This window comes from Micropterus salmoides, unplaced genomic scaffold (genome assembly GCF_014851395.1).
Source record: "Micropterus salmoides isolate LMB-PRFRI ecotype aquatic unplaced genomic scaffold, ASM1485139v1 Ms_hic_scaffold_10, whole genome shotgun sequence".
In the NCBI taxonomy this organism is placed as follows: Eukaryota; Metazoa; Chordata; class Actinopteri; order Centrarchiformes; family Centrarchidae; genus Micropterus; species Micropterus salmoides.
In genome coordinates, this window is record NW_024040041.1 from 16,347,715 (window position 1) to 16,369,131 (window position 21,417).

The following is a 21,417-nucleotide window of genomic DNA, read 5'->3' on the forward strand; positions in this document are numbered from 1 at the left end:
TGTGGATGAAGGAAGATAGGAGAAATAAGTGCATTTCCTCTCTTTGGCGCCAGAGAGCAGCTTTACGCGTTTTTAAATTTCATATGTAGTTTGTCCTTTATGGCTTGCTGTAGCTGCCGGGTGCTGGAGGTCGGGCATGCTCATGAAACATTCACTGCGAATTTCGCCGAAAATACTGTGATTAACATGAAATTACAGGGAAATGTGCCACAAACTACCTTTTAAATTGCATGTACGCTGAGCTGATAAGTCGCAAGTTGAGAGGAAGCGTGTAGAAAACAGCGAGGAGCAACAAAAACTGTCCGTCCGTTTTGTCCTACAAAGGCGCCGAGAGTTTGACAGCGGCAGGACTGAACTGCGCAGGCCGGAGGAGGACGGCGTTCAGACGACTACATGAAACAAAAAAGACTGTCCTTTCTGTAGAGGGAAGCAAGCTAAAAGATGAGGAAGGACGTGAGGATACTACTTGTAGGGGAACGTAAGTAGCATGTGCCTTTAATCCCGAAGTGCTGCATTAGCTTTATGCTAGTGAGGGAGCTAGAGGCTATAAGTTAGCTAGCAGACGCACTGAATAGGTCTCATCAAGCAGTGTGATTACATGTGCAGTGAGGGGCTGTGAAAGTCAAAGGGCTGCTTATCCCACATTGTATAATAGTCATACACTGAGACTAAACTATCCAAAGTGTCATTAGAATAAATAATGGCTGTGGTTTCTATCTGGTGCTGATGGCAAATGAAGTATCACATGGTGCACGATAACTGTCTCACGAGTATTTCCATGTACTGTCATGTCTTGATCCTCAATACGCAAGGCTGCTACAAACTGTAGTTTGAATAGTAATGCATAACAATCCCCCCTAGCTTTAAATGGTTAAATTGTTCAAAATGGTTGTAAATATGAATTTCATTGCAATGAAATTCATTGTGAAGGTATTTAACTGTTGCAGGCTTGTTGTATTGGACTTGGATTGTACCAGCAGACCTAAATAATATAAACGGGAAACTGTATTTAAACTGTAGACTAGTGTACAAAGCTAATTGCAGTTACATCTATTATGCAGTTTTAAATAAAAGTATTATTGGAACTAGGGCTGAAGCTGAGATTTTTTTTGATTATAGATGTTTTCTTGATAACTGTTTTTATAAAATAATAATGGAAAATCCCAATTTTTGATAATAGAATAATTGTTTAAGTAATTATCAGAATAGCTACTGATAAATTTCCTGTTGATTGACTAATTGGTTTAGCTCTAGTTGGCACAGAGATTGCACTGTATATTGACAGTATGCAGAATTATGGATACTGCCTGTCCCTTTTACTGGCCTGGTGGGCTTCACGTTTTGGTTTTGACAAATGAAAAAATAAAATTAAAAGTCCTGTCCCAAATATAGGCAGAGTGAGTTTGATTGAAGCAACTTAAAGCTCAGGCTATTAAGTGAAGTTTTACGGTAAATAGTTTGTGATTACAGGATCAGATCTTGACCTTCTCCAGGACCCTAAAGGGAGGGCAGAATTAAGCCAAAATTGAAACAGATCCATCCTCCCTTAGCTGTGTTTCACCAGTTCTGTTTGTTCATTTTAAAGCATGTGTGTGTTCTCAGTACTATTTATATTTCAGTTTTGGCTATGCAGGACTGCAAACACTGACCCACATTAGGGGAGTTGGCACTGACTGTTCCTGAGAAAGGTGCAGCCAAAATGCTACATGCCTACTTCAGTGTTGTGAAGTTCAGTAGAGGGGAGTTGGCAGGGTCACGCAGATGCTGTCAAGACACTGAGGGGCCAGAGGTACTGCAGACTAGGCCTGCATTAAGGATTATTTTTCATTCCAATTAATGGTCTCTAAAATGTGAAAGAAGACCATCACAAGTTTCCAGAGACCAAGTAGATGTCTTCAAATAGCAGGTTTTGTACTGGGTGTATTTGGGTGTTCTCTTGGGTGCCCTTTTTGTGCCTTTTTTTTTTTTTAGCATTAGTTACAGTGTAGATGTAAGTGTTTTCTTTGTTTTTTGAAATCATAATGTGAATTTATGTCAGACTTATTTAGTTTGTCATATATATTATAATGTGGTGGCCATCACTAGCACTAATAGTAATATTTCCCTTTTTAAAGTTGGAGTTTTGCATTTTCCAAAGCAAGAAAGGAAAGCCAGAAATGTAACTGTAGGGATACTAATAAAACATTACACTTATTAAAATACCGGTAGTGATATAATAAGTGTGCAGCTCTCTGGCCAATCTGTCTATCAACGGCTTTAAATTTCAGTCCACTTTGTATTGTGGCTGTGCTGGAAATCTGTGAGTGCTTGCTTGATAACCTTGGCACTTGGCTGCAGCTCTAAGCGTCTTGAGCTGCTCTTGTCCATGCCATGACATTACCCAGACAGCTCAAAAAAACCCAGTGGAGAGGTCACATGCCAATTGTCAGCAAAATACGTGTGTAATGCCAGATTGTGATTTCAAAAATTGTTTCCTTTGCCCGTACAGCCAAGGTGGGGAAGACATCACTGATAATGTCTCTGGTCAGCGAGGAGTTTCCTGATGAGGTATGTGTCAACAGGAAATCAGATGATTGAGGTGGTAGGAATCATCCTGGTAGCTGTTAAGTTGCATCCTAATCATATATATTGAAGTTGGACAGTTAATACTCTAGTTTTGGCTGACTGATGTGAATCACTGATTTGTGAATACTGTCATCAATCATGAGGTTAAAAAGTTTGCATCATTGTCTTCCAGGTTCCTCTCCGAGCTGAGGAGATCACCATCCCAGCGGATGTCACCCCAGAGAGGGTTCCCACACACATTGTGGACTACTCAGGTAAAACCTCCCCCTGCTACTCACACACATCATGACCATACATAGCATTTAAATTACTGGTGTTGGCTATATAAAGCCCAGTCCAATACTTTAAGGTCCCTACTCCAAATTAATTGGAATTTATTTGATAACACATTTTTAGAGGCTGAACAGTCAGACGAGCAGCTGTACCAAGAAATATCAAAGGTTGGTTTGATCTAAGTCTTACTTTTATCTGGACTTTGAATGTCTATACCCCATAGATTTTCCATAGATTAATGTTGCTATTTGTCTTTACAGGCAAATGTTATCTGCATAGTTTACTCAGTCAACAATAAGAAGTCCATAGAAAAGGTGAGCATTGTTTTTCTCATTACAGCAGTATGTCTGAAATTTGACACTGCCTATGCTTCATCTGAGAAAACTAATTTGTGTTTGCCCGGCTGCCGTGTTTAATGTTGTGCTTTACTCTCCTAGGTGACAAGCCACTGGATTCCCCTCATAAATGACAGGACGGACAAGGATAGCAGGTGTGTTCAGGACACCTAATAGATGTGTGTGTGTGTGTGTGTGTCTGTGGGTCACATCAGCTTGTTTGGTGGTATTATATCTTCAGGCTTATTAAACCCCTTGTGTTAAATGGTATAATGGGGAGTAGGGCTGCAGCTAACGATGATTTTAATACTCAAAGCTTCTATAGATTATTTCATCTATTCATCGTTTAACAAGTACTTTTGTTCGGTGGCGTCGCCCCCCACCCCGGTAACGGAATCACCTGTGTACCTTGATAGATATTTATTAGTCCTTTTCGGAAATTCATAGTGTGTCATACAGAAAACATCAGACCAACAACCAGACAACTGCTTTACCAACACAAGTTATACTAAGGTGCAGCTCCCTGACACCCAATTAACTCATGACTGTGATGTTAAACCCAAACTCACAGCCAAACGAGAAGAACAACAAACGCACATGTTTACATTTTCAGCTGAGGTCTGCGGCTTACTTTGGCTAGCCTTCAACATAACAATCAATCATGATTTCAGTTAAATGCTAAAATTGCTGTTAATGTTACCTTGTCTGTGGTCCGCTGGCAGAACACCGGCTGCTTTCTGATCAGGTGCCGTCGTGCTGTTGCAGTAGGCGACATAAGTTTATAATTTGCTCAAACAAATGTCTTAAACAATGAATGTATTATCAAAATACTTTTTCTGTTCATCGACTAATCGTTGCAGCTCTATAATGTAGCAATGAATGGTTTTATTGCAGGGTTCCATTGATCCTTGTAGGGAACAAGTCAGACCTGGTGGAACACAGCAGCATGGAGACCATCCTGCCAATCATGAATCAATACCAGGATATCGAGACCTGTGTAGAGGTAAGAGATCAATACACACGTATAAACCTTTTGGATCCATTGAGGCAGGGCTGCCACTTTGATGAATCACTTGAGAGCAATGAATTGGCAAAGGAAATATGAAAGGTTGAGTGAAAATCCAACACTGGCGGTTAGGGCTGCAGCTAATGATTTTAGTATTCAAAGCTTCTATAGATTATTTCATCGATTCATCGTTTAAGAAGTACTTTTGCTTGGCGCCTGCTGCAGGTGAGTTAAAAGGTGCAGCTCCCCGACACCCAATTAACACATGACTGTGAGGTTGCAACTCACGGCCCAAAAAGGAGAACAACAAACGCACGTGTGCACATTTTCAGCTGAGAACTGCGGTTTGCTTTGGCTAGCCTTCAACTCAACAATCAGTCATGATTTCAGTTAAATGCTAAAGTTGCTGTTACTGTTACCATGTCTGTGGTCGGCTGGCCGAACACCAGCTGCTTTTTGTTCAGCTGCCGTCGTGCTGTTGCCGAGGTGACATAAGTTTCGTTTTACGGTGGACGGACGGTAACATTACAGAGTTGTTGTTTTCTTTAGCTTGAAATAATCCCATACTTTGGACACTTTCTTTTTTGTCCCTCGCTGTTTTCTCTCTTTTCCTCCACTTTGCAAACAGCTCCATCATAATCACGTCGTGTTCACAGCATAAACGCGATGTGCGACAGTAATAAATGTCCCTGCGAAACACTGTGCTGTACACTTACATGGATTAAACGAAGCATTGATGCAAAGAATTTGTGTCGAAGCATTTTATGAATCAATTTTATCGATTTAACCCTTAAGAGTTCCTTAAAAAAAACTTAATTTTCCCTCGTGACCAAAAATGGCTCCTTCACAAAAACTTAATGCGTTTAGGCATGTAGACGTGGTCAAGACAACTTGCTGGAGTTCAAACATCAGAATGGTTGTTGGTGCCAGACGGGCTGGTCTGAGTATTTCAGAAACTGCTGATCTACTAGGATTTACACAACCATCTCTAGGGTTTACAGAGAATGGTATGAAAAAGAGAAAATATACAGTTATGTGGACGAGAAATGCCTTGTTGATGTCAGAAGTCAGAGGAGAATGGGTAGACTTGTTCGAGATGACAGAAAGGTAACAAACTCAAATAACCACTTGTCACTCGCAAGGTATGCAGAATACCATCTCTGATGCACAACACGTTGAATCCTGAAGCTGATGGCCTACAGCAGCAGAAGACCACACCGGATGCCACTCCTGTCAGCTAAGAACAGGAAACTGAGGCTACAGTTCACACAGGCTCACCAAAGCTGGACAATAGAAGATTGGAAAAACGTTGCCTGGTCTGATGAGTCTCGATTTCTGCTGCACCATTCAGATGGTCGGGTCAGAATTTGGCGTAAACAACATGAAAGCATGGATCCATCCTGCCTTGGATCAACGGTTCAGGCTGGTGGTGGTGGAGAAATTTTCTTGACACACTTTGAGCCCCAGTGACCATTGTATAAACACGACAGCCTACCTGAGTATTGTTTCTGACGGTGTCCATCCCTTTATGACCACAGTGTACCCATCTTCTGATGGCTACTTCCAGCAGGATAATGCACCATGTCACAGAGCTCAAATCATCTCAAACTGGTTTCTTGAACATGACAATGAGTTCACTGAACTCCAATGGACTCCACAGTCACCAGATCTCAATCCAATAGAGCACCTTTGGGATGTTGCGGAAGGGGAGATTCACATCATGAATGTGCAGCTGACAAATCTGCAGCAACTACTACTACTACGTGATGCTATCATGTCAGTACGACCAAAGTCTCTTAGGAATGTGTCCAACAAACAAACAAACATTTTTGAAAACCCCTGCCAGGGTGAAGATTTTAAGAAATGCTGCAAATGTTGCAGTGTTGTGTTGACAGTAAAACCAGAGTTTTTGCCTTGCGATGTAAGAGTGCGTGCACCGTTATCTGCTGTGTTTGATGTCTGATTGATATTATTAGGCACTGATTGGCCAGTATGGCTTCACGGTTAGGGTCATATTGCATCCTGGTGGTTTGGCATGCTCTTGGCAGCGCTTGAAAGCGTGTTTTTGCATTTTCATGTAGACAGAGATTTTTTTTGAAACACAGGAAAAACTCCTGTTATAAAAATACCCACGTCCGTGTGGAATAGGCAGTTGTGCAGGCAAAAGGGTCTCCAACCCGGTACTAGTAAGGTGTACCTAATAAAATGGCCGGTGAGCGTTTAACCATGGCTGCAGTGCACCTGCATAAACAACCTGAATGAGAACAAAATCAATGTCCCAATTTTGTTTTGGTTCTCGCTGCTCATCGTTTTCATTCCTGGATTAGTTCATAATGCAGAGTGTGGCCTTCAAAGAGAAAAGACTTGCATACACACACGTGCACACAGACACAGACCTTTCTTTTACACAGACACCATCATCCAACATCAATCAAGATATAAAAAATTGAAAGCTAGTAGTGCAAAATGAAATATTAACATAAAGTAATGCATCAATTTAGGTTAGGATAAATGCGGGATCAAAAAAGCCATTTTCAATGGGGCATTTTTTTGTAAGGGGCGAATGTGTCGTTTTTTGCATAGCTTAGCCATTTTAAGCAAATTTAAGGAACTGAGACAACATTTGGAAAATTTCTTTAAAAAGAATATCCTCTGGCAACTTTGAGCTATATACATTCAACACAGCCAAAATGGCTTGAAAATAAAAAAACTGAATGGCACAAAATGTTCTGAGGAACTCTTAAGGGTTAATCGATGAATCGTTTCAGCCCTACTAGCGGTGATACATTGGCTCCCAGCTGCTCTTTGGCTGCAGTCCAGCTTGTGACTCCACTTACACTCTGACTGAGTCATTAATAGATTTATCTTACTGAACTCCGCGCTCTCAGGCCAAAGCCGGCTGACTGATGGACTGAGAGTATGTTGACTTGCTTGGCTGTCGAGGAGGAAGCTGGCCTCTTGTCTACATTACTGTTCACTTCAAATTTCCCTCTGTCGCATGATACGGCTCAGTCATGGCCTCCTCAGGTGGATTATTTACAAGGTTAAAAGAGGATGATGAGGACGTGAGAGAAGGCACATACAGAGTGGGGGTGTTGTTTGTATGTCCTGTGTCTCCAAATTACTTACATTTCTAGTGTAATCTTTGTTTCTTTATCAGTAGTGAAAGAAGTATTGAGATCGGTTACATGTAAATGTAGGAAATAATTTAGAAATACCACCATTTAGAAATACTGCGTCACAAGTGAATGTCCTGAAGCCAAAATATTATATTTATTATAATATCGGATTATTATCATTGATGCAGTCACACATAAGTTGCATTTTAAAGCTAATTTTACTCATTTGATATGTACTGTTGGGCAGTTTAATTTCTGTATAATAATGTATTGTGTTTGATATGTTGGAAAGGGGTTAAAATCTAAATAAATAACAAAATAAATGTAGTAGAGTTAAAAAAAATACCCTCTCAAATGTAGTATAGTAGATGTATAAACTCAACTTAATTGTACTGAAGTACTGCACTGTACTTTGCGCCATCCATCCATCGTCAACCGCTTATCCTGTGTACAGGGTTGCAGGGGGGCTGGACCCTATCCCAGCTGACATTGGGCGAAAGGCGGGGTTCACCCTGGACAGGTCGCCAGTCCATCGCAGGGCCACACATAGACAGACAACCACTCACACTCACATTCACGCCATACTTTGCGCCATTGTTTTTTATTAACTCTGTCTTTGACCATTGACTCTCTTTTGACACTGTTAAATTGTGAGAATAACTCCATTAGTTTTTTGGGAAGTAAAGATAAAATACTTTTAAAATAATAAGAACCCTATGAGCTATTCAAGTCTGTGTAGATGAGCTTTCTGATAATTTTGCTTCAGAGTTGCGCTCGCTCAGGGCATTCACACACGTGCGCTCTTTTTCCTCAGTGCTCTGCCAAAAACCTGAAGAACATCTCTGAGCTGTTTTACTACGCCCAGAAGGCCGTTCTCCACCCGACAGGACCCCTGTACTGCCCGGAGGAGAAGGAGGTGAGGTCTATATGGTGGACACAGATACAGCAGACATTTTGACTTATAAAAGAACAGGAAATTGATCATATAATAAACCTAATAATACGAGCCTACTACTCAACTTAACTCAAAACTCGAAACCACTGGCCTTATATTACCTTACATAAAAATTATTCCACTTCATGAGGTATACAGAGAGCACTAGGATCAGATTTGTGCGCAGTCAGTATTGGCAAATACCCTGAGTTGGATTGGTGCATCCTTAAGTTCGCTGTCACAATGATTACTGTTGGTTTAAATCTTTCTGCTTTATACAGTAAGTGCATGTACTCACCTAAATGTTAAATGTTACTTCTGTATTACAGTTGAAGCCTTCTTGCATCAAGTCCTTAACTAGAATCTTTAAAGTGTCTGACCTGGACAACGACGGCATCCTTAATGACAATGAGCTCAACTTCTTCCAGGTAATTTTTTCCACTTAATAGTGTCACTGTGAGTATAATTTTCACGACCACATAAGAGTTAAAAATTGTGAAAGTCTTCATCACTAGCACAACATTGAGAGCCTGATTTCTGTCAGGCCTCATTAAGCTGTGTAGCAGAGATCAACTGGTTTGAACATGTTTTTAAATGAAAAACGGTCTCCTGGTACATTCAAAGTATCCACAAAGTATCGCTTGTTGTGTATGTCTATAGAGAACGTGTTTCAATACACCCCTGGCGCCTCAGGCCTTAGAAGATGTAAAGAATGTGGTCAGGAGGAACATGACTGATGGAGTCAAGGACAACGGACTCTCACTTAAAGGTCAGGCACTCTCCTGTTTTCTTGTTTTCATATTTCTCCTCTTACACCTCCCTCCTTCTTCTTCATTACTCATCCTTCCTCATAATGTCCCCTCAACAATCCTTCTTTTCTGCTCGCTTTTTAGTCCATTTCTGTAAGACACTTGCTGACTGCTGACCTCATCCATTCTCCTGTCCCTGGCTCTCACTTACAGGCTTCCTGTTTCTGCACACCCTCTTTATACAGCGAGGGCGACACGAGACCACCTGGACTGTGCTTAGGAGGTTTGGTTATGACGATGACCTGGAGCTCACGCAGGAATACCTGTTCCCCTTGTAAGTGCAGACTCAAAGGCTATTTGGTGGGATTCATGTTTTTTTTTTTTTTTTTGTGACTGTATGGTGGAGACGGGGAAAAAGTTAAATGTCTGAACAGAACTTTTATCTCGTTAAATCTGCAGGGGGTCCTCTTTGATGATTCCACTGCATTGATTATACAAGTGTTAGCCAGATGTCGAGCTAATCGGGTTTAAAAGCATTGGAAACTAAGAGATTAAATTTCAGTTTTTCTTTGTGTGGTCATCATTGGGTATATAAAAATGGCCAGACTGTGCTACTAATGCAGTGTGTATCTTTTGTTTTATGCTGAGAAAAGCACAAAAACTATGTGCAGTTGCTGAAGGTCATCGCTATAATGACTTATGCATATATTTATAACACGATATAATGCGTCCATAAGACATTATAACAATTATTATAATCACTTACAAACATGCATTAGGCGCTATAGCAAAGTTCATAACGTATTATGACCTTTTGATTTAATGTTTTATAGCTAATAATAATACCAGTTTATATCAATGTGCGACAAGAATCTCCGACCATGTTCCATAACACATTATAACCACCGACTCTGCGTTAAGAATCTTTAGTCACCATTTACGACCATAAAGTTTAGTTACATAGCATGTCTTTGTTTGCTTTAAGTAAAGTGTTAAAATATCTATCCCTGTATAATATATTACAGGTGGACATAATACCATATGAACTAATTATAAGACCTTATAACACGTAATTGTTTGCTTTAAGTAAAGTGACACATTTCTCGCAGGAAAACAACTTTTATTTATGTTTCTTCACTTTATGAACAATCTGTATGAATTTTGAACATTTTGCAGTTTAGCACAAAAACACTTAAAGGTTTATAACGGTAGCATCATTACAGCCCTCATGTTAAATGTATTAAAGGTGCAATCTACAAAGCTTGATTTTTATTACAAACAAGTTTTGTGTTCAAGCCTTTGAGAATATGGCAGTGGTCAAAAAAACACCACTTTTTTTGGTTTAGCAGGTAATAACATCGTTATGTTATCTTTCATACTTGTATTGATGTCTTGTTCTTCTTTTGAAGAGACTTCTCTACTGAATTGGTCTGGTTATCCTTATCACTTAAGTAATTCAGGCAGATTGTTTCTTCCTTGTCACTTTTGAAGGCAGCGTCAGAAATGTGTGATTCAAGTCAATGGTCAAGAGCTTTCTGTAAAATTATTGTCTCTGTTTGCCTTGTCTTGCAGGATAAAGATCCCCCCAGACTGCACCACAGAGCTTAACCACAACGCTTACCTCTTCCTCCAGAGTGTCTTTGACAAACATGACAAAGTGAGTGGTTAGAAATGTTCAACATTTAATAAATTCATTGTAGGTAAAAAGCCATGTTTTTTAAAATTTAATGTAATAATGTATTTGCACTTGTCATGATCCAGGACAGAGACTGTGCACTGTCACCAGAGGAGGTGAAGGACTTGTTCAAAGTGTTTCCCTACATGCCCTGGGGTCCGGATGTCAACAACACAGTTTGCACTAACGACCAGGGATGGATCACATACCAGGGATACCTCTCCCAGTGGACGTGAGTGTGGAACAAATCTATTAATACACGCACACGTACACTCGGACATATTTTAGCTTTATACAACCTGAATACAGTCACACAACTGGTAGGCATACATCATTATGTTGAGAACACAGATAATTTTACAATATCATGCTGTAAATCTCTCATGTCATCGGACTCATCATGATGTATGTGTTTTCTGTGGTAGGTTAACAACATATCTAGATGTACAGCGGAGTTTGGAGTACTTGGGTTACCTGGGCTACTCTATCATCTGTGAGCAGGAGTCCCAAGCAGCTGCCATTACAGGTAAGGGAATGTAATATTCAATTCAGCAGCACTGTATGTAGATTGACTAACAAAAACAAGTAGTAAATAGTAATAAACACATTTTTAAATTGGCATTGGAGTTTTATTTGTTGTTGAACGTTAAATACAAAAGAAATGTATGAATTTTACTGCATGTTGCCATTGTTCATGTATCATCTCGCGTAGGAAAAATGCTATCCCTGTTCTTTCAGTGACGCGTAACAAGCGTATCGACCTGCAGAAGAAACAGACCCAGCGCAGCGTCTTTCGCTGCAACGTCCTGGGTGCTCGGGACAGCGGGAAGAGCGGCTTCCTTCAAGCTTTCTTGGGCAAGAACTTGCAGGTCGGTGCAAATCGTGACTACATGCTGGCATTTTTAGCAGTTTGTCTTGCTGGACACACACTCAGTTTCAGAAGGATTACTTCCAAGTGGGACAACATTTTACATTTATATTGCGTCTCAAATTAACTCTTCAAAATAGTCTAATTACAGGAGATACTAATTTAAAAATAAGTAGTATAGTATAAGAGTATTAGCTAGTTTTGTTTTCTGCCAAACATGGTGAAAATGATGTTTAGTGGTAAGATGAGTTAATATTTATTTATTGCATTTATTGGTGGACATTTCGGGGGGGGGGGACTCCTTTTGTCACTTTGTCTATTTTGCTTGTAATTTTTTAGCCCACATTAAAACAAAACAAGATACAAAAAGTGAAAATTGATCCACCTTGGACTAGACCAAAGACCAGAGCGCTTGTTAAACTGTGTGTAATTTAGTGAACTTCCAGAGTTGGAGCAAACAAGCCAGAGACGAAGAGGACCAACTTATAAACATGTCAATAGTCTTGATGGGTGTCTGTTACTGACCTTGTTTAGTATCCACCACAGCGACAGAGGCGGATTAGAGAAGACCACAAGTCCTTCTATGCCATCAGCACAACCTATGTTTATGGTCAGGAGAAGTACCTGCTGGTAAGAACCAATTACCAATCGTTTGTTCTTGGATTACTTTTCCATAATTTGAGTATATTACTCCTTTTAAGCATTAGTTCTCTGCAAAACATTGATCCCTCCGTCTGCACACTCTCTCTCTCTCTCTCTCTCTCTCTCGCTTTCTGTTCTCTGTCTTGTCTGCACACCTACAAGCTCCATGAGGTGATGCCAGATTTTGACTTCCTGTCAGAGGCGGACCTAGCCTGTGATGTGGTCTGCCTGGTGTATGATGTCAACAATCCACGCTCTTTTGAATACTGCGCCAAAGTGTACAAGGTATGTTTCAGAAGGTGGAGCAGTGCTCATCAGATGCCCTGAGGCTTGTAAGACCTGCTATATACAGTCTTCTACTAACTAACAAACGGTTGTGTTTGGCAGCAATACTTCATAGACAGTAAGACGCCATGCATGGTGATTGCCGCCAAGTCGGACCTGCACGAAGTACGGCAGCACTACAGCCTCTCGCCGCAGGAGTTCTGCCGTAAGCACAAGCTCCACCCACCCCAGCCGTTCACATGCAACACGACCGACGCACTCAGCAAAGACATCTACACTAGACTCACCACCATGGCCATGTATCCGTGAGTATTAAACCTCTTTGTGGTCTCCTCTAGTTAACCCTTTACACCTCTGTAAGTCCTGTAACCTTATCAACCATGCCATCTTTTCCTGTGTTCCACCTCTCTCCTGGGTGGGTGTGTGTTTGTGTGTGTGTGTATCTGACAGGGACATTTTGTTCTTAGTATTCAAAGAAAGACCCTCTATATGCGGTGTAATGTGTAAACATGTTTATTCTGGGTGGGAAGTTTAACACTCTTGTTCAGTCATTGAATTTTGGCTCCTCTGGGCCACTTCAGTCAGTAGATGAGGACTTGCGTTTCCTGACCAAAAACAAAATAAACTTTCTGGGTCTCACTAAGTCAGTGTTGTATGTCTGTGTGTGCAGTCAAGCAAGTCTGTGCTGCCTGAAATTCTTTGAGGTTAAGCCTTTATAGGGTGTCTTAACTCCTCAAAGCTTTCTGATCAGATTAGATTTCAAATTAGATTAATTAACACTCAATGGGACGTACCCACTAAATCTCATTTTAGGAGGCCACAAATCCTATTGTATAAAAGTTGAAACTATTAGATCTGATGCACTCTAGGGCATGTGTTTGATTAGTAAGGCTTTAATGTAAAGAAAAGTTGTTGACTGAGAGAGTCTGTGACTTGCCCTGGCTCCGTAAGGAGTAAATTAATCTATTGGTTGAGGGGGAGTTCGTTAGATGTAAAGTAAATGATTCAGAAAATAGTTGTGGAAGCTGACAACTCGACGCAGGTTTTCCATTCTGAGGTGGTTTTTAAATTTTTAATGCACTTTATCAACGGTTTGTCAAAGTCTAAACTGAGCTAAGCATCACTTCTTGTAGAAACAAATTTACACATTTAGCATTAGGGTTACCATGACTACATAAATTCATAATAAACCTACATTATACCAACCTTTTATGAAACTGTGGCCAGTTTAACAAAGATAGACTCTGACTGTGACTCGGATCAGAGTATTTCAGATGATTTCTGAATTCATCCGTGCACAAAGCTGTTCTTGAAGAGAAGAAGATAAATGACTAAGCAACCACGTCAAACCACTCACCTCAGCAGAAAATATATTAATTTCACTGGAGCAACAATCAAAAAATGTCCAGTAGCATAAAATGGCAGTGCAGAGCTGAGATGCTGCGTCTTTAACGTGGCAGTACTTCTGCTAACACGCCCGTCAGGCTCAGGATAGTTTGCAAACAACGGACATTGTCCTCACTGCTGTAAATTTCCATTGGGTTACTGCGATTGCTTTCTGCATTATTCACTCCTCAGCATTTCTAAAAGTCACAATTTTTTTTTTGTTTTGTTTTGTTTTTTAGTAATTTGATACCACTGGTCAGCAGGTGTCATTGATTGTTACCAGGGTAAACATGGCTCTTAGTCCTGAGTTAGTCTGTGGTGGTTTAAAATAAGTCTATCTTTATTTCTGTGAAACTTTCCAACTTAGTCAAATTAGTCAAATCTAAGAGCAAATTTAAGACGAGCCTAACATCTTTTTTAAACTAGCCCATGGTCTCAAAAGAATTGTTTCTTTTTTCCCCTCTTGGTAGTGTTTGATGCTTTATGTTCATAATCCAGTAATAGTTATTGTCAAGGGAAATTAGTCCAGACCAGAAAGGTTCCAGTGGTCGGAGACAAAAAAAGGATTTAGAGAGCTCCTGTTTTTTATTTACCACCCTCAGATTTTTTGTTAGTTGTTGTGACTGTTCTCTTCCTTTCTTTGTGGTTTTCCTCTACTGATGTCTCCTTGTGTTTATTCTCCTTATAAGTCTTAGACACATTAGTTTATTTTAGATGTTTCCTTATCTATACTTTTGTTAACTTTGAGTTGAGGAGGTAAAGGTAAATGGCAGCAGTGGAGATTTCAGCTTAGAGAAGTATGTATTCTCTTAACTCGGGTCCTTTGATCTAGCCTAGTGGTTAAACAAAGTATAGGTTTTTATCCTCCTGGCTTTGGCCGCCGCCTCCTCTGTGTGTGTTGTCTTTGTATGGTGGTGAATACAAGCGTTTTTATGTGTCTTTCCGCAGCCACTCCCGTCTCCGCTGCATGTGTGCCTGCAACAGGTGTACCTATTGCCTGTGTCAGAACCTCCTCAAGTTGGAGCTGCTGCGCAGTATTAAGGCCCAACTCCGCAGGGTCGTTTTCAACAGGTTCATACGTAGAATAAGCACTAGTGTTTTAACATAGACTCATTCCTCCTCTCTGTGTCTCCCACCCTCGGGTTAGACCTCCAGGTTGGGTCACAGAGAGGTTCCCTTTTCACCCAAGCTCTCTAACACTGTGATGGTGACAGCTCCCTCTGCTTTCCTTCAGTGCTCAGGGTCAGGTTTACACTGCATATCCACTGTAGGGAAAAGGAAATATTAAATGTGATACCTTGCGCCAAAACATGTTAAATATATAGTAGCCTTCTATTTGTGATACTAAAGTATGTAAATAGAAAATTATAATGTTTTACTTTCTGGGAAATTCTCCTGTTGCTTGCCGCAGTGTTGCTTTACAGTCTTACTAAACTTTGCCTCAGCAAAGTGATGCTTGTTGACAAAGTCCATACAGTCCATCCAAGAGATCGACCATCTGTCTTAGAGTTAATTATTTCCGCTGGGTTTTTTTTTTTTAAACTATCAATACAAATCAAAACCCAGTTCTTTAGAAATGTGATTTCTACCCAGAGGCTGAATACACCTCATAAGGTGAAAAGTAGCTTCTTACCGGCGGAGTTAGGAGAAACTATCAGTCCTTACTGTAGAACTATTACGTTTTTGGCCTGAGAATTATTGACAAAGTATTTTTGTGCTATTAGTCTGAGATAGAGAGAGTTGAAGGAAGTCTAGAGCAGAGGTTTTCGAAGTGGGAGGCGGGCCTCCCCAGGGGGGCTCCAGACAGTTCCAGAGGAAGGAAATGAAATGAAAAAATATTAGGCCTACATCACTACATTATTACGTTATTAGTTATCAAAGGGAGATCACATAGAATAGCCTAAATTTGTGTGATTTGGTTAAAGAAATTCAGATATACAGTTGTTTGAGGTGACTTTGCTGCTTTTCTCACTTTATCAGAGTCAGAAGTTTATAAATGCCTTGCCAGACCTTTATTATGCACCAGTATTTGGTGTAGACTAAAGTTTTGTCAAACTGGATTATTAGACTTTTTTTTTTTTTTATACACACCATGTTAGTCATGTAAGGTGTCTTGGTCTTTGCTCCAGCTCCAGCCAGCCCACCCGCTCTCTGTACAGTTTGACACAGCGAGGCGTGACCATGCTGGGCCAGCTAACAAGCAGGCTGCTAGCCAGGCAGGTGACAGTGTGTCGGAACCCATGTGAACAAATGCATGTTATCTGCTTGTGTAGTGCACACTTGACTCCTAATACTTACTCCTGTACATAACACAAACTTGTTGTAAAATTAATTGTGAATAATTTCATTTCATTTAGAGGCCCATATATGTTTTTTTGGATAGTGATGGATAGCTCTGTGTATATTTCTATATTTAATTAAACATGAATTATTGAGTGCATGAATTTACTAATTTGTGTAACACATCCATGTTGTTCAGCCAGTTAATCATGCTGACAAAATATCAAGTCCAGTTACGAAGCACTGCAAATACAAAAAGATGTTTTAGGTTTTATGTCGTAAACATTAATCATGGATTCTAGGTGTGCATTTTGACATTTAAGTGTTTGCTTCCTCCTGTCCTGCAGTGGATATGCGAACTGTAAATCCTGACTAACAAGCATATAAATGAGCGAAGCACAGCCATTGTCTTTGGTTTGTGCTTCATTCAAACTGAAAACCTCATAGAAGTCGGCATGTTTGATAAGGGGATTTCTGTTTATATTAAGTATTATATCCTTCATGCCTATTAATTTCTCTATGGCATTCATCAGTTATCAAAGAGTGCTTAATTGATTATCTATGACGTTTTCAGTCTCGCTTTGTCTTCATTTCCATTCTGAACCCTGAAGTCTACACCTGCAGGAGACACTTGAATTGTGGCCCTTCTGTACATAATAATAAAATAAAAACTGCTTTTCACTTTTTCTCCTGTGGGTTGAGAGTTCATAAATTTGACAGACTGATGTTTAAATTCAGAATGTGTTTCTTTGATGTTTAAATTGATCGTATTGTACTGTACCACCCTGTCATTTCATTCTGTTTTTCTCTATCTTGTATTTCCTCTTTGTGTTTTTCCTCCCACTCTATAGGTGTTCACACACATGTTTTTGGCTGCCTCTCTTCCTCTTCTTCTTGCACGTTTTCACCCTCTGCTAACCTGCCTGCTGTTATGTTGCATGGCTCACCTATTCTCTGCCTCTCTGGGTAACCAAAGGTCTTGGTCTTTAGCAAAACATTGCCATCTACTGGCAGCTAGGAATCCGTTTCTCATCTGTACATCTCTGAAGTAAAGAGAGCTTGGTGTTTTGAATTAGAGGGGGGAGGTTTATTGAACCACAGTGCAGGGTTTGAAGGGTGTTGGGACTGGGCAGAAGTGTGTTTGCTGAATGTGGAAAATAAGCAGTTATTTTTGTTTTGGTATAAAATGGAGAGTTTCGGTTTGGGCTTTCATGGACAGGCAGAGTTAAACGCTATAGTGTTGCATCCAGCACTAATCCTTTGTGTTGATGCCCTTTTAATCTCTGTGAGTTGTTGACACTATTAATAGCATGACTCCTAAAAGGCCAGGCTTGGCAGTGCAAGGGGCCGACACACCACATTGAACGCCCAGCGTGTTTGCTGAAAAGTGGGTAGTTTGACAGGGTTAGATTATTTTCTTTAATTTTCTCTGACATTTCAACCCAACACATTTTAGACAGTGTGCAATATTAAAATAACTTCTTAGGTCACCAAAATTACAAACAACAATACTAAGTTGAGTCTCTAGAGATTTCTATTGATTTCCAATTCAATTTGTCTCCAATCAAAAAATTGATACAATGTCATTTTCTCAGCAGAGAAAGGATGAAACAACTGAATGAAAACAAACTGGAGATGTATCATATTTCCAAAGAAACTCCCACTTAAATGTTAGTAAAAGTATCTTCTGACTTTTACTTTACCCGGTGACAACGAGATTCACTATTGAAATGGCACAATATTTTCAGTGTGGCTGCCATGTGGTGGGTGTGTGTGTGTGTGGGGCTTTTTTCTGTCATTGTTTGAAATGTGTGGTGACCTTTTGACTAGTCATGGTTGATCTTGTGCTTAAAGGTTTTGTTCCCTACATTGGGTAGAGCTGAGTGACATGGATGAAATCCATTATCACAATAGTTTCTACTTCATATTCTTTCTTTAAGATAAAATATTTTTTGTGTAACTCTTAATACCAAAACAAAAAATATTTAAACTGCCCAAAAGAATCATGGCCAAGAAATTGAATCTCACTCAACCAAAATCCAGATGATAAATAGCCTTAGAGCACATCAATTTTATTTTGATGTTGTCTCCCAGCTGTAAGGTTGAATATTAATAATTAATATTATTTTAGTGTCTCAATTGTGAATATTTGCTGCTGGTTTTGTCTGCAATGATAATAAACTTTATCTTTCATGTTTAGACTGTTGGTCAGACAAAATAAGACATTTGAGGACACGACCTCGGGGTCTGAAAACTCATGTTGGACATTTTTACTATTTTCTTTGCATTTTATGGACTAAATTAATTGATTAATCAAGAAAGTATTCGGCAGTTAAGTTTTTGCTAATTAAACAAATAGTAGTTACTTTTAGCCGTAGTCAGTATTATATGTATAATTAAGTATCTCCCAGCTCTACCCGCTGTTTCTGTGTGTGTTTTGTGTGTGTGAGTGAGCACACCCTGGCCAACTGTGTAATCGGGGGGGTTGGAAGGCTGCTGTGCTGGGTGGAGGCTGGGGGGGGGGGGGGACCTGCTGTCAGAGGAGGATTACAGCCTGACACAGCAGGTTTCAGCCGTCTCCAGTGTGGAGCGGTCCATCTTTATGGAGGCCTCTGCTGAGCAGCAAATTCCCCCAGAAAGGTAAAGGCAGAAACCACATCCACAGAGAGAAGGGTGTTAGTTAGTTTTATACATGTGGACCGACTGGCGAGTTTGTGTTGGATAAGTGCAGCTGTCCTCTGTTCAGCAGCAGGTTTCCTGGTCATTATTTTAACAGCTATTGCCAAAGTCCTGAAGCAATGTAGAGAGACGTGTTGGAGTTTTTATAGGAATAGTTCTACATCTTGGGAAATGTGCTTATTCACTTTCCGGTGCAGAGTTTGAGGAGAAGATAAATATCACTGTCATTTGTGTCCATTTAAATATGAAGCTGCATCAGCTGGTTTGCTTAGCTCGCCACCAACCGAGCTAAGCAAACCAGCTGATGCAGGTGCTGCCTACCAGCACCTGTAAAGCTCGTTAATTATATCTTGTCCACACACAAAAAACACACTTTAAATGATGATATTGCTGCTCGGTGGGTTTAATGCCGGATAATTTTTGACTGGGAACAGTAACTTCCTGGAGACTCCACTAATTTCCTTGCAACTGCTCAGAGCCAAGAAATAGTGATCTTGTCTCACCAATATGAGTAATATTGACTTAATCATCTAACTCTCCACCAGAAAGTGAAAATGGGAACTTTCCAAAATGTCAAAGAATTCCTTCAAGGTTAAAGGCAGCTTTTGGCCTTTTTTCTCCTTCTGTTAGAGGGAACTTTTCGGGCTGGTTCTCTTCTGATCTTACAGATGAACCAGGGTCCTAGAGTGTGTCATAGAAGCTGTAGACCAGTCAGTGCTGAGATCCACGGGATTTCATTTATAGGAACCAAGTTGCTGTTGAAAGCTAATATAAAAACATTTTGTCTTCCCTTGTTGTTTTGTTTTTACACATTGCTGTCTCCTTTTAATACCTTTTTTTATTTAAGGTATCTTTAATTTTTTTTTTTTCATTGCTTGCTTTCATTGCAGTCTGCATAGTTCCCCAGTGTTTGCGTTTCTTTCCAGATCAGCTATATCTGTGTTTGGTAGGGTAGGTGTTAACACAATTTTAATAAATTTAATTAATTATTTTATCTAGTTTTCTGCCTTCTAGTGCGAGCTGCTAGTCTTAGCTGCTTCTTATAGTCCAACACCTCTCCTTTTTTTTTTTTTCTCACCCAACTGCTTTATTGACTTGCCCGTTCGCCAAACCACAACTAAACCAAATGTCAAGGGAAAGCATGTGTTCCTGTTTCAAGCTCGTATCACAGGGCGTTGATGTTCGTCATTGATGGTCTTGATTCGGGGAGTTTCCACCAGACAGAGCACATGACTTTGTTTTGTCATCTGGCAACTCATCCCGCTGCGGCTTTAACAATGGAGAAAACATTGTGCCGCAGCGCTCATCGAGTTAGATGCTGCTCTTTCTTTTTCTTGCAGCATTTCCCCCTTCCCCTCACCTGCTCTCTGTCTATTGTTTACTCCTGCAGGCACATGGCTCAGGCGGACCTGAAGAACTCCACCTTCTGGCTAAGAGCGAGCGTCGGCGCCACAGTGTGTGCCGTGCTAGGCTTTGCCATGTACAGAGCACTTCTCAAACAGCGGTGATCAGACAGCATGACACAACTACTTCCTCCCTTGGTCCCTGTGTTGACTCTGCCCCTTCCCTCCGACCTGAAAGACTCAAAAAACAAAACAAAAGACTGGCTGACCAACCAACCAGGAACATTGCCTCAGCCCCCAAATCCACGTCATCCCCTTCCCACAATGCAACACGGACAAAATGAACAAAATCATAGGTACATTTTATACGCATTCAAAAGGAAAAAAGTGGTTTAGTTATTTTGTTTATGTTGAAGGGAAACGGGCATGTTACGTTTGAAATATCACTTGTCAGTCTCACATGTCAATTTGTAAATGCTGTTGGTCTAGTCCAAGTAAAACACTACTAGACTCTGGATGTTTTCAGCTGATCCAGTGCTCCTTTATTTTTTTCCTCAGGTCAGTATTATAAGTTAGATGGTTGGTGAGCGGAGCGAGGCAGCCATATACAGAAACACCACAAAGGGACTTGAATCTGTTTATAGATATTGTATATGCAGTATATTATGTATTTCTGAAGAATTTTAGGATCGGACCCATAGACAGAATCACCACAAGAAGCAACACCTACAGGAGGTATAACGTCTAACACTAGAAAGGTCATGGATGCCTACACTTGTTTATTTTGTGTGTTAATTTATTAACCCGTTTCTTTGTTTTCTTGTCTGTTCTGAGTGCACTGCATGAAACAGATGGAGGGATTTACAGTTTCCTTGTATTTTTGTATTTAGTATTATCCAAGCTGTCCTGCTTCAAAGCTGCTTCTGTTTTTAATTTTCTGCTTTTCAAATAGAGCTTTGTTCCTCATATTTTTATGAAGTTAGTGGCACCATAGAGCAAGGGATTATGCTATTAACAGCCATTCAGCGCACCTCTCCCACTTAAAACTATAAAAGTGTTTTCTCATTCTTTTTTCCAGCATTTACAATAAAAATTGTATGATCTGGCACAGCTGTTAGGTGTGTGTGACTGGGCGAAATGACAGCTAATTTAGCAGCAGCAATGAAAATAAAATGGTTTTAAATATCTGTAATAAATGACATTTACACCCAATGATGTCACTGTGTTTGTGTGTCCTTGTCCTACAAGAGCCGTACTAGGATTGCTCATTTCAAAAGT

The 21,417-nt window shown here is 40.2% G+C and overlaps 1 protein-coding gene across 4 annotated transcripts; it reads left to right on the forward strand.

Moving 5' to 3' along the window:
* The first annotated feature begins 98 nt into the window (after positions 1 to 98).
* rhot1a (ras homolog family member T1a) lies at positions 99 to 21,350 on the forward strand. 4 transcript variants are annotated; one of them, XM_038698996.1, is made up of 21 exons: positions 99 to 478; positions 2,489 to 2,547; positions 2,738 to 2,819; positions 2,962 to 3,005; positions 3,099 to 3,152; positions 3,276 to 3,328; positions 4,068 to 4,176; positions 8,113 to 8,214; positions 8,562 to 8,660; positions 8,893 to 9,001; positions 9,195 to 9,315; positions 10,554 to 10,638; positions 10,743 to 10,888; positions 11,082 to 11,182; positions 11,395 to 11,525; positions 12,071 to 12,154; positions 12,329 to 12,451; positions 12,554 to 12,756; positions 14,786 to 14,908; positions 15,967 to 16,053; positions 16,969 to 18,581. In XM_038698996.1, the coding sequence occupies exons 1-21, from the start codon at positions 442 to 444 to the stop codon at positions 17,033 to 17,035; spliced, it is 2,019 nt and encodes a 672-aa protein (XP_038554924.1). In that variant the 5' UTR covers positions 99 to 441; the 3' UTR covers positions 17,036 to 18,581. The 4 variants fall into 4 exon arrangements, with proteins under 4 accessions (XP_038554924.1, XP_038554918.1, XP_038554903.1 ...); XM_038698990.1 differs by lacking the exons at positions 15,967 to 16,053; positions 16,969 to 18,581 and adding an exon at positions 20,187 to 21,350; XM_038698975.1 differs by lacking the exons at positions 14,786 to 14,908; positions 15,967 to 16,053; positions 16,969 to 18,581 and adding an exon at positions 20,187 to 21,350 and having other exon boundaries at positions 101 to 478; positions 12,059 to 12,154.
* The last annotated feature ends 67 nt before the right edge of the window (positions 21,351 to 21,417 follow it).

What these genes read in the sequence shown, in the direction of transcription:
- rhot1a (XM_038698996.1), top strand. Translation starts at nt 442, where the DNA reads ATGAGGAAGGACGTGAGGATACTACTTGTAGGGGAAC. An exon ending in GCGAGGAGTTTCCTGATGAG is followed by an intron (nt 2,548 to 2,737) that starts GTATGTGTCAAC and finishes ATTGTCTTCCAG; the next exon opens with GTTCCTCTCCGAGCTGAGGA. An exon ending in TGTACCAAGAAATATCAAAG is followed by an intron (nt 3,006 to 3,098) that starts GTTGGTTTGATC and finishes TTGTCTTTACAG; the next exon opens with GCAAATGTTATCTGCATAGT.